Source organism: Gymnoscopelus braueri (genome assembly GCF_963280865.1).
Source record: "Gymnoscopelus braueri genome assembly, chromosome: 5".
In the NCBI taxonomy this organism is placed as follows: Eukaryota; Metazoa; Chordata; class Actinopteri; order Myctophiformes; family Myctophidae; genus Gymnoscopelus; species Gymnoscopelus braueri.
Window position 1 is genome coordinate 15,500,108 of NC_137606.1, and position 12,564 is coordinate 15,512,671.

General features: G+C 41.0%; 1 protein-coding gene across 1 annotated transcript; it reads right to left on the reverse strand.

The window, feature by feature from the left end:
* Positions 1-301: 301 nt before the first annotated feature.
* daw1 (dynein assembly factor with WDR repeat domains 1) lies at positions 302-11,023 on the reverse strand (the record flags this gene model as incomplete). The annotated part of the gene is made up of 13 exons (XM_080428611.1): positions 302-372; positions 697-859; positions 3,277-3,353; positions 5,014-5,128; positions 6,635-6,737; positions 7,525-7,631; positions 8,537-8,644; positions 8,792-8,891; positions 9,020-9,142; positions 9,359-9,417; positions 10,043-10,187; positions 10,578-10,650; positions 10,984-11,023. The coding sequence occupies 13 exons, from the start codon at positions 11,021-11,023 to the stop codon at positions 338-340; spliced, it is 1,248 nt and encodes a 415-aa protein (XP_080284737.1). The 3' UTR covers positions 302-337.
* Between the last annotated feature and the right edge of the window lie 1,541 nt (positions 11,024-12,564).

The following is a 12,564-nucleotide window of genomic DNA, read 5'->3' on the forward strand; positions in this document are numbered from 1 at the left end:
TCAAATGACTATTATTTTGTAATGCGATATGGATCTAAGGTTTGTACATTGGTACTTTAAATATGGCAAGTGTTTGCACAGCTTTATTTCATTAAATGTACTGTGTGAAAAATAATCTTGAGACCAATTTAGAGAAATCAGAGGGAATTGGAGGCCAAGCACAAGCAGATAATAATAACTGCTGTATGTGCGTGCGCAAGTGCGCAAGTGTGAGAGAGAGAGAGGGGAGAGAGAGAAATAAATGAATTGAAAACTGATTGAAAAAAGGTAAATCTTCTTTTCTGGTATGAGTCCAGTCCTGGCCACCTGGTCAGACCACCTCTTCACACACTTGTGGTCACCGCCATATCCGGCATGTGTTATCCTTACTGCCTGTAGAGGACCAGAAAGCAGAACAGATGGTTCCATATACAGTACATTGTACAGTATGGGGGTGTATACCTGTAATGATGGTGTCGGAGAGCAGATGGTTGCATATACAGTATATGCTAACTCAGCTGTGAGCTTTTCAATCCAAAATGAGCAACTGAATTATATAATTGTGTGTGTGTGTGTGCGTGCGTGCGTGTGTGCGTGCGTGCGTGCGTGCGTGCGTGCGTGCGTGCGTGCGTGCGTGCGTGCGTGCGTGCGTGCGTAAGAGAGAGAGAGAGAGAGAGAGAGAGAGAGAGAGAGAGAGAGAGAGAAGATGGTGTATACCTGTAATGATGGTGTCGCCCTCATAGTTAAAAGCAGAGGAGAAGATCTCGTCGGTGTGACCCTCCAGGACCTGCAGGCAGACACCAGACTGAACATCCCACAGACGGACCGTCTTGTCTGAGCTGGCAGTGAGCACCCTGCCCCCCTGGGGGCTGAAGCAGATCTACAGACAGACAGACAGACAGAGACAGAGAGAGACACCGATAGAGACAGACAGGCAGACAGAGAGAAAGAACAAGAATTAGAGTCTAGAGAAGAGCAGGGGAGAGAGAGGAGTGCACAGAGGTGTGCAAGTGGGACAGTGACAGATAAGGGTTTTCAGAGCGAGCACGAGGGGCTTAAACCGATTTGCGAAATAGAATTGATAAGAGAGCGAGCGGGGAAAGGGAATGCGTCTGTGACACCTTTCTACTAATGTCAGTGGCATCCTACATCCCTGAAAGGTCATCCAACTTTAAATAGCTCACAGGAGGGATAATGACACCGGGAACCCTGCCTAGTGGAGTGAACCTTTCCTCCCAAGTGGACCGATATGGCTTAACCCCTTCAATACGGGTGTCATTTTTAGATTTCTTGTGTGTCTCCTATAAATATAATAAAATAAATAAGCGAACCTTTTTAACTCAAATCTTTGCTTCTGGGGGATTCTACAAATGTCTTCTAGACCCAAGCAGTTTGTTTTTTGAAAAAACGTATGTTGCTGTATATCAGTTCTCAAACTTTTTCATGTCAAGGACCCCCAAAATTATATGTATTTGGTCGTGGTCCCCATCTGAAAATATTTTGTTCCGGGGACCCCCAGAAGCAAAGATTTGAGTTAAAATGTTTCCCTTTAAAATATATATATATTCAAAGATTTGCCAAAAATTTCAGGATTTTTAAAAGAAAATTGCAGATCTACAAGCTCGTAGTGCGGCACTCGGTGCCGCGCTATGAGCTTGTATATCTGCTATTTTTTGAATAGCCAAAGTATAAAATAATGGTTTAAGTGGTTACACAGATGCGTCCCCGGTCTAAATGGGTTAAGATGATTGAGTTGGAGGAAGACAGACGACATCCTGCCGTGGAGGTCTTCTTTATCCACACGCTGAGGTGAAGCCAGTGGTGATTAAACTGCTGGCTCTAGACACTCATAAAAGTAAAGTGTGTTTCATTTAAAAAAATTGAAAAAACAAGAGGAGCAGCCCAGAGAGACGACCCCGGACAGGAAATGGAAACTGACACACCAAAAGTACACTGGAAATGAAAGGCACAGCCCAGAAAGGTGTAAAGACCAGTGGTGTAAAGTAACTAAGTACATTTACTCAAGTACTGTACTTAAGTACAATTTTGAGGTATTTTTTACTTTTTTTCAATTTCCAATTTCTGTACTTTTACTTCTACTCCACTACATCTCAGAGGCAAATAATGTACTTTTACTCCACTACAATTATTTGACAGCTTTAGTTACAGTACTAGTTACTTTGCAAATTTAGATTATTATCACAAAACATACATTACCCACTTCAGCCCTATTATTTCGACCATTTGAAAATAGCAGATCTACAGGCTCACAATGCGTCGCATCGCAATCTATTTTTAAAAAGATTTTCATACATTTTGAACCTCTGAAATGGGACATTCTGCATAATGGATACTTTTACTTTGGTACTTTAAGTATATTTTGATACTTTTGTACATTTACTCAAGTACATTTTTAATTCCGGACTTTTACTTGTAACAGAGTATTTCTACATTGCAATATTGATGCTTTTACTTAAATAAAAAATGGGAGAACTTTTTCCGCCACTGGTAAAGACTGACTTATAAATTGTCGCTCGCCTAAAATACCAGATCTACAAGCTCACAGCGCGTCGCTTTGTGACGCGTTATGAGCTTGTAGAGTCTATGAAATAAGCAGAACAACGAACAAAGCAAACCAATTACACAAGGGAAATGTTGGCCTGATAGGATGAGGCTGAAAGAGGTAGCACGGCTCATTAATGCTGCATGAGGCTATATATGAGATCTGTAATGACATCCATTCAAGTGTTGTCTTCAGAATCACTTCTGCCAGGTTGATATTCATTCATTCCATCTTCAAGGGCGTAACAAATTCCTGCATGTCATTCCTCGTAATGAGCTGAGAACGGAAGGAAGGGGGCAGAGTAACTAGGGGAGCGACAGAGAGGACAAATGACGGTAAAGGGCATATTAAAGAGAAAACGGTGGTGGATGGGGAGAGATCAGAGCTCTAAATGGATGAAAAAGACTGATGAAAGTAAAGGTTGACCACCGTGGTTAAGAAACGTGGATGGGGAAGGGGAAAGGTGTCCTGTTAGGAAGAGATTAGCGTCATAATCCCATGGAATCATCCTCCATCCACTCTATTACTGGCCGCCTGATGTGTTTCAGTAAACAGAAGGTGAACCCTGGCTCAAATATAAACCCTCTGCGCCAGAGCCTGAGGTATACACAAGCACACAGACACGCACGCACACATACAACTACACACATAAATGCGTTTTCAGAGCATGTTTATTTTAATGATCAATCAGTGGCTTGTGTTCCACCTTGGACCAATGGAAGGTGGTGACTGACCTTGGAGATCTCTCCCTCGTGCCCCTCCAGGTTCGCTAGACACTGATGTGTTGCTGCACTGTACACCCGTGCTGTACCTGCCGGAGACACGGACAGACAAACGTTCAGGGTGTAGGTCCATGTACTGCATGGGATTTTTTTAGTAGCCAGTTATATATCATGTCTTCAGGAAAGCAGGACAGAAAATTAACAAATTTGGGTAACACTTGCTCATAAAGTACCCGTAATTAACGCTTAATTAATGATTACTTAATACATTATTTAAGTGTTAATTAAACGTTAATTAAGCGTTAAGCATTAATTAAGCGTTAAGCATTAATTAAGCATTAATTAAGCATGAATTCCTTGTAATTCATCATTAATTAACATCATTAGTTAATCATTAGTTAAGCAAAGTTACTTAATACATGAATTACAAGGAATTCATGATGAACTAGAATATTTGCAATTCTGGGAAATTGCAAATTGTGGTTGCGCCGACGCGAGTCGCGGGTCGCGGCCGCCGGGACTCGAGGATTATGCTGGGAGGAATACCGTCGGAGGCTGCACCAATTACATTGTCACGTCACTCCTGAGATCACTTGCGTTTCATTTTGAGAGGATTGATCCCCCCCAAAAGTTTTTGCATCAAACAGTAAAATTTTGTGCATTTGTGGCGCCCCCTATGGATCAAAGTGGAAATGCTTTTGGGGATTCGTTGAGTAAACCACCCTTGACATGTGATTCAAATTTGGGATTAACCGGACTTTTCGTTCGTGATTATTGGCCTTTTTTGTACGAACGGTATGGACTATCAAAATTCTACTTGGAGATAATTTTATAATTTGTACCGATTTTTTTGAAATTTTGACAAAATATGTGGGAAGAGGAGCTAAAAGTATGTTTTGAAGAAAATTCTAAATGGTGGAAAATCTATCGAAACGCAAATGGGCGTGGCCTATATGGGGAGTTGCGTCGTGACCCAAAGAATCTAGGAAAAAAAAGATTTTCATTCTACAACCTACGGTTCAAGAGTTATAGGCCAAAACGTAAAGTGGGCTGTTATAGCGCCACCATGAAGCCGACTGGTGTAATTATTTTTTAAATAATTTCTCACTAAATTATGAACCTCCCCTCCAAGTCTTGTAACTCTAAGCCTTACGGTTTTTGAGAAAAAAAAGACTTGAATTGGAGTTTTTTCATTTTACCATTAAAGTGGATGGGTACATTTAATGCACTAATAAATCAATATCAATTAAACTATGCAATCAATCTCTTAGCAAAATACAAGCGCACGATTCCCGGTGAAGCCGGTCATTTTGACATATGGCTAGTGTGGTTGCCCTGTTAGGGCAACCACACTAATTAATTCTTAATTAATGCTTAATTAACGCTTAAATCAAGTATTAAGTAATCAATAATCATAAATTAAGCGTTAATTACGGGTACCTTATGAGCAAGTGTTACCCAAATTTCTTTACATTACTACTGTAAGCCAACACTATTCATTTATATATCGTTGCTGTCGGGTAGAAACCTACGTTTTTTTCTTTTGTAAATGAATGCCCTACTTCATCATGCAAGAGTGTCACAAAAGTAGTGAAAATAGCAAGCTTGTAGAACTATTTATTTTATATATAATAAAAAAGGAACGGTTTTGGACATAAAAGGTTTCCACCCGACAGCGACAATATAATATCCTTATTTCCTCAAATGGATTTGATGCAAAAGCAGGGCAGCTGTTTTGTGTCGTCTCACCATCAGCAGAGGCTGTAGCTATGAGCTGACCAGTGTAGTCAAAGCAGACGTCTAACACCTCTCCTTCATGTCCAGACAGGGTGGCCACACACTTCCCAAATGTGGCTTCCCACACCTACAGAAAACAAAACACACACACACACACACGCACAAGCACACGCACACGCACACGCACACGCACACGCACACGCACACACACACGCACACGCACACGCATTAACATTGTGTAGAGCCCACTGTTGGGCTGTGAGGATACTACAAGTGGGCCCCCACATAATTGGAAAACATGAAGAATTTAATGATAATATTAATATTTATTCATTATTTATTTATTGTTTACATGGTATTATGTCTTTAAAACCTTGACATTTTTGTTTTCATTATTACACACGGCAGCCGAATGGCTGGTGTGTATAGATTGAGAACGACTGGTGTAGACACACAAAGACAGTGAGGCGGACAGCAAGGAAAGCACACAGACACAGTGAACACGCCAGCATGTACCTGTTAGCTGTGTCAGTCTGTATTTTTACCTGCTTCCCCCTAGAGGCACATGCAGGGATATGAATAATTCTGGCTTGTGAACACGACACGTCTCTGCATAATCACAGAATTAGGTTTTGAGGCGTGTTTTGTTATTGAAATTCTTCTGGATGAGCAACAACTGGGAGCAGTATTCTTGAATATTCACAACTAATGCTGCCTGCCAACAAATACAATGCCGGCTAGTAATACTTTTGGCAAGCAATAATGCTTGGCATATAAACATTGTTGTGGGAGATTAACCCATTAAGACCAGGAACGCATCTGTGTGTCATTTTTAGATTTCTTTGGCTATTAAAAAATAGCTGAAAAATGCTCATAGCTTGTAGATCTGCTTTTTTTTTTAATATCATGAAACTTTGTGCAAATCTTTGAATATAACTGCTCAAAGAAATGCAGGGAAAACACTTTGATCCCTTAATTATTTTGAGTTTTCATGAACTGTGTACATACCGCTAACAAAAACTGCTCAAAAGAATTAAGGGATCAAAGTGTTCCCTTAATTATTTTGAGCAGTATATATATACATTTATATGTATATATACAACATATTTTGAGATGGGGGTCCGCGACCAAATACATATAATTTTGGGGGCCCCTGACATGAAAAAGTTTCAATAACCACTGATATTATAGCAACATAAGTTTTTCAGAAAACCGTAAAAAAAAACGTACAAAGACATTTAGTAGAATCTCCAGAAGCAAAGATTTGAGTTACAAATGTTCGCTTTAAAAATATTTGCACAAATTTACACGATTTTTCCAAAATAGCAGATATACAAGCTCATAGCGCTATGAGCTTGTAGATCTGCTATTTTTGAATAGACAAAGAAACCTTGAAATGACGCAGATGCGTTCCCTGCCGGTCTTAATGGGTTAAAAGACATTTGAGAGTGACAGATCCAAAACCACTTAAAAGCCCTATTTTATACGTCGTCATACGACGCGTTGAGAGCTTGCAGATCGGCCATCTTCCCAAGACGTACCCAAAAACAGGGACAGCAAGTTGAAAGTGGTTGAAAGTGGTTGAAAGTGGTTGGTGAAGCAGCCTTTTCAGAGGAAGGGGATGAGAGCTCACCTTGCAGGTTTTATCCATGGAGCCGGTGACTATCAGGGAACAGTCCCAGTTCCACTGGACGTTGGTGATCTCCCCCCTGTGACCTATCAGAGTGTGAACACGTCTGAGAGACACACACACACACACACGCGCGCACGCACACACACACACACACACACACACACACACACACACACACACACACACACACACACACACACACACACACACACACACACACACACACACACACACACACACACACACACACACACACACATAAACTGTTTGTCCAGACAGTTCCATGTGTATTAACTAAGACCCTATGCACTTGATTATACATCAAATAGCGAAAATAACAGATATACAAGATTGCAACGGGACTTGTTTTGAACTTGTAGACTGGCTATTTTTCGCTGAATTGTTCGCCTATTTTGCCGAATGTTCGCCTATTATGACATGCTCAGAATAGGGCTACTACTAGGGTTCATGTCATTAAACACACAAAAGATGCACAACATGCACACACACACAGCCCTGGTCTATGTGAGTCAAAGTGTGCCTGAGCAAGTCACTTAAACCCTGACTGCTCCCCAGGCGCTGTTTTAATGGCACTTGTCCACAGCTCAGCTCCTAATAGTTGGGATGGGTAATGCAAAGGACACATTTCATGTATGTGACAAAGAAATACCCCAAAGGAGTGGGGACCTTATTAATTTACACACGCACGCATACGCACACGCACACGCACGCGCGCACACACACACACACACACACACACACACACACACACACACACACACACACACACACACACACACACACACACACACACACACACACACACACACACACACACACACACACACACACACACACACGCACACAGTGGTGTGAAGTTGATGTCTGACCTCCCTGATGCAACATGCCATAGAGAAACTGTATGGTCAAAGGAGCCGGTTACCAGCTGGTCACCCACTGTGTTAAAGGACAGGGCGATGACCTCTGCAGTGTGACCCTGGAGGAACAGAGAGAGAGAGACAGAGACAGAGAGAGAGAGAGAGAGAGAGAGAGAGAGAGAGAGAGAGAGAGAGAGAGAGAGAGAGAGAGAGAGACAGAGAGAGAGAGACAGAGTGAAAGACAACATAGATAGAGGAAGAGAGGTGGTAAAGAAATTGAGAAGATGAGATGATGATAATGTCCAATTCATTTTACAGTAGCCTAATCATCTCTCCTATCCCCCTTCTCTATATACTCAAGTACAAAGAAAAAAACTGAATCACAATTCCGCATTTTTTCATTCGACAGAATTGTTTTAGAGGGCCTCCTAGGGCTTAGGACCTAAGCAAGGTATTCTGCGAGTAATTGAAGCTCCGAGCCATTCTGCGACATTCTTTCTCTGGAGCCCCCATAGTCAGCCATCCAGCTACGTGCAGTCGCCACTTCAAAGGGAGCCGTCTGTTCCCCTCGGAATGGCTAAGATCACCGCATTAACGTATTAGATCTGCATTTCCCATCAGATGTTTGGGGGATGAGTGGGTTGGCAAGCAGATGGGCAATCACTGGGCCTGCAGCACCTTGTCAATTAATAATTACTGGAATGCTTACAGGAGCACCTACGACTTCAGCTATACATTTTAATCTCGGACGATAGATACAGCATCAGTGATCTGTCTGAGTGTTTGTTACTGATTGACTTTCAAAGGGGCGGTGCTCCATAAAAATGTTGTTGTTAATGGTTCTTCAGATACTGTTAATGTTGCGGTAGTCTTCATGTTTTAATTAGTGTGCTGCTTTCGTCCTTTTCTGGGTCAGCGTTCACTCGGAAAATAGATTAATTGTCAATGTGACAACCCTGGTTAAATAAGAGCAGGAGATAAAGGGAGACAGACCGACAGATTGATGAAACAGAAGACCGCTCACCATCAGAGTGGCCACCTCTTTCCCAGTCTCCACATCCCACAGCTTGGCAGTGGTGTCCATGCTGCCAGTTGCCACCAGTGTACTCTGGGGGTTGAACGCCAGGCACACCTACAGCACAAGCACACACAGCTCAGTTAGGTACTCTGGGATTTGTCATAGAAATCAACCAGGGCTTGCCAGAGGCTTACTTATGATTAATTCTCTTCCAAATGAATGCTGATGATTCTTTTGTGCACTCTGTTACCGGTTACTTACTATTTCTGCAGTGTGTCCTCTGAAAGTATGATAACATTTCCCCGTCTCTGCACTCCACAGTTTGCAGGTCTTGTCGAAAGAACCTGTGGCAATCTTGTCTCTGGGTTTCGAGAAAAGGACATATGGAAATGACTGTACTGAACATCTTTGAAAAGGACAAAAGCCCTTTCAAACAACCGAACAACAACACATGGCTGATTGTCAAAAGAAACAGATATTTCTCTATACCCGTAGGGGTTGTTGAATGCAATGGCATAGACCACATTCCTGTGACCCTCTAGCACTTGCAGCTCTTTGCCTGATGCTGTGTCCCATATCCTGCATGTCCGGTCATAGCTCCCAGTTATGAAACTGCAATGTGAGAGAGAGAGAGAGAGAGAGAGAGAGAGAGAGAGAAAGAGAGAGAGAGAGAGAGAGAGAGAGAGAGAGAGAGAGAGAGAGAGAGAGAGAGAAAATAGTAGAAATATGGAGGTTACTGTTTTCCTCCCCAGCGTTCCAGTAATGCAAATGCCTGGGGGTTTCTGCAATCCAGAATGCTAGCTCCCTGTGCGTTGCAGATAAACGTACCTTGACCCTGATTTGTTGAAGGCAACATTTGTCAGTGGCAATAAGTGTGTCTGCAGTACCTGAAGCAAAACAAGACCAGAGAAGGAATATTAGAAAATGTCAACTGACTGTCAAGTAAATAAATATCAACAAAAACACCTTTGTACAACAATCTAAAATACACGATAGTGACTTTAATGTGCTGACAACACACACAATATTGCCCACTGCTGCTCTCTAGTGCCCCTTTGAAGTAGTAAAAGTAGTTATGTCGTTTTTGGCAACAACTCCAATTTTCATCATCCAAATTACTATCAAATTTGAACAGCTAAAGCTAAAATGCATTATTATTTTACAATTCTATTTCGCTATTTAATTCTATTACGCTATTTTATGCAAGTGTGTAAAAATAAAGATATGGGCCCGGCCTATATAGTGTCTTTTCCAACATTAGCTGCTCAGGCCGCTATGTAGCAGAGCTGTCAGAGAACTAAATCATGTGAATACAATCTGGATGTTACGTCTGTGATTGTGACATTTGTTGGCCAATCAAATCCGAATGTTATGTGTGTGACGCCCATGCATGCGCCTATGCACCACCGCCCACAAGCTAATTTTAATATAAGAAGATTTGTGTTCCCCTAATGTTTGACCACACTATTCCATTTATAGTGCCACTGCGCATAGCAACCATGTGTTTCTGACCTTAAAGAGGTAGAAAGGGTGGTGTTCCTGCTGGGCCTGCTTCTGCTGCAGTCTGAGGATCAACTGTTTGACCTGTTCAACCCGGGATTCTGTGATAAGAGGTTCTGAGTTCTTGATCTCTGCCACCAACTGTTCTGGGTCTGTCCTGCATGGTGGGAGACAGGGAGGGTAAAATATATATTTATATAATTCTCCTGCCACTTCATTTCTCATTAAGTTATAGTTGAAGATGATGTTTTCGACATTTCAGAAGCTTATAACTTCACTGAAATTCTGTATGTTATCGGATAGATCAGACAACTGCCTGAGTCTGCTCAACAAACCCAGTAAACATGGAGAAAGCACAGTACAACAATATAATTTATTATTAGATTGAGACAATATGAGTGTAAATAGAATAAGTTACTGAATGACAAGGTGAGTTTTCAGTCTATGCTGATATTATTATTTTCTTCAGGAACAGTAGGCAACATGAAAACTTGGACAGAGCACACAATTTGGAAAGATCAAATAGCATACAATTAGCTACACTTACTCTGGAGACAAATCCAAAAGGTCAATTGATTTGGTTCTCAGCTCTCCTCGTTTCTCATATTCCAGGATGATACCTGAAAACACAAATACAAAGTTGGCATCAAACTTTAGCAGAAAGATAAGATGGTGGTGCGCCATAGTAAAAATACGATTTAACCACTTAAATTAAACCCCAGAATCCCCACAATAAACAGAAAACAAAAAAGACACTAGTATTGCCCTGAGTATTGAGCCCTGAGTGACTCAATGAACTGTACTTTCATGTTCTTTTTTTCTGAAAACTTCTAATAAAGTATTCAATCAATCAATCAAAAACTCCTCCGGTTGCCCATTTGGGGTTTAAGTGGTTAACTGCAGAGCAGCCAGCAGAAAACAAAACAAATTTACCAAAGATAATGATGTATTACCTGGTGGATAATATCTCAGAAGGAATCGTTTGAGTTTCATCTTGCTCTGGACTGTAGCCTACTGTGTTCTTTGCTTACTGTAGACTTAACTATTTCCGTCAACATACGGTTGCTATGCCAACAACAGACTCGTAGAGGCACTTGTACACGGCACGCCTGCGCAGAACCGACACAACTCCGAACTGATAGCCTTTGTTTACACGTGTGTGAAACAAACACTCCACGGACACATGAATAACAAAAACAGGCTGTATGGCGTGTGTTTTAAGTCATTTTAAACGTACGTTGACACTGGACACTGTGATGTTGGCCTGTGTTATTGACGACATGATATGAGCAGTGTACTTGCACTTATAAGTACAATTTTTAGGTATGTTTTACTTTACTGGAGTATTTCCAATTTTCAGTACTTTTACTTCTACTCCACTACATCAGAGGCAAATATTATCCTTTTTACTCCACTAGAATTATTAGAAAACTTAAATTACTAGTTACTTTATAGATTTGGATTATTATTACAAAAGACTTTTACTTAAGCTGAATATTTCTACATTGAATAATCATGCAGTCATGTTGATTGCCCACCGGGTTGTGCTAGAGTGCTTGGTGTGAAATATATGTAGCCTAATGTGATGATGAATGTAATGAATGTAAAGGGCATTATGTATGGTTACCATGCATTATATTGAATGGCAGTTCTTGTTTATGTAGTCATTCCTACACTCAGTTTCATGGAGTCTTAGTTTTGGGAGTAAAAAAACACGAAAAACCTTGTAAAATCGCTGTAAATATTATCAGCTTGACTTCAATTGTTATTGGTTTAGCGTGTGTCACGTGACCAAGAATGTCGGCGACAGAGGAAGCGCTTACATTTCCCTGTTATTTAAAAAAAAATCGTACTTTTTCGAAGATTTACTTTACTCGTTTTATTTTGGTCGCACAGCATTATTTACGTTTTGTTCTGTGGCTTTGTGGCGTATTTTAGACACAAAAACCGTGACCGTGGCTGTTAACACGGTGAATCTAGTGCCTTTCTTGAGAGGCACATCGGTATCGCTTCTCGGCCTTTTGGCTAAGATCAAGTGTAGTATCTGTTCTTATCAGTTTAATATCTGATACGTCCCCTACCCGGGGACCATATATTAAATTGATTTTTGGAACTGGGAGATGGAATAGGGGCTTGCTCCGTCCACTCCACGCATCGACCCGGTATTGCAGTACCTCCGGGAACGGTGCACCCCCCTTTCATGTGAAAAAAATTAAACATTATTTAGGACTATAACTAAACAGTGGTGTAAAGTACATTTACTCAAGTAATGTAAAAGTTTGGAGGTGTTTTTACTTTACTGGGGTATTTCCAATTTTCTGTACTTTTACTTCTACTCCACTACATCTCAGAGTCAAATATTATACTTTTACTCCACTACAATTATTTGAAAACTACTAGTTACTTTGTAGATTTTGATTATTATTACAAAACATACATTACACAATTCAGCCCTGAGCCCTATACATGTTGGCCATTTGAAAATAGCCGATCAACAAGCTCATGTTGTGATGCAACGCATTGTGAGCTTGTAG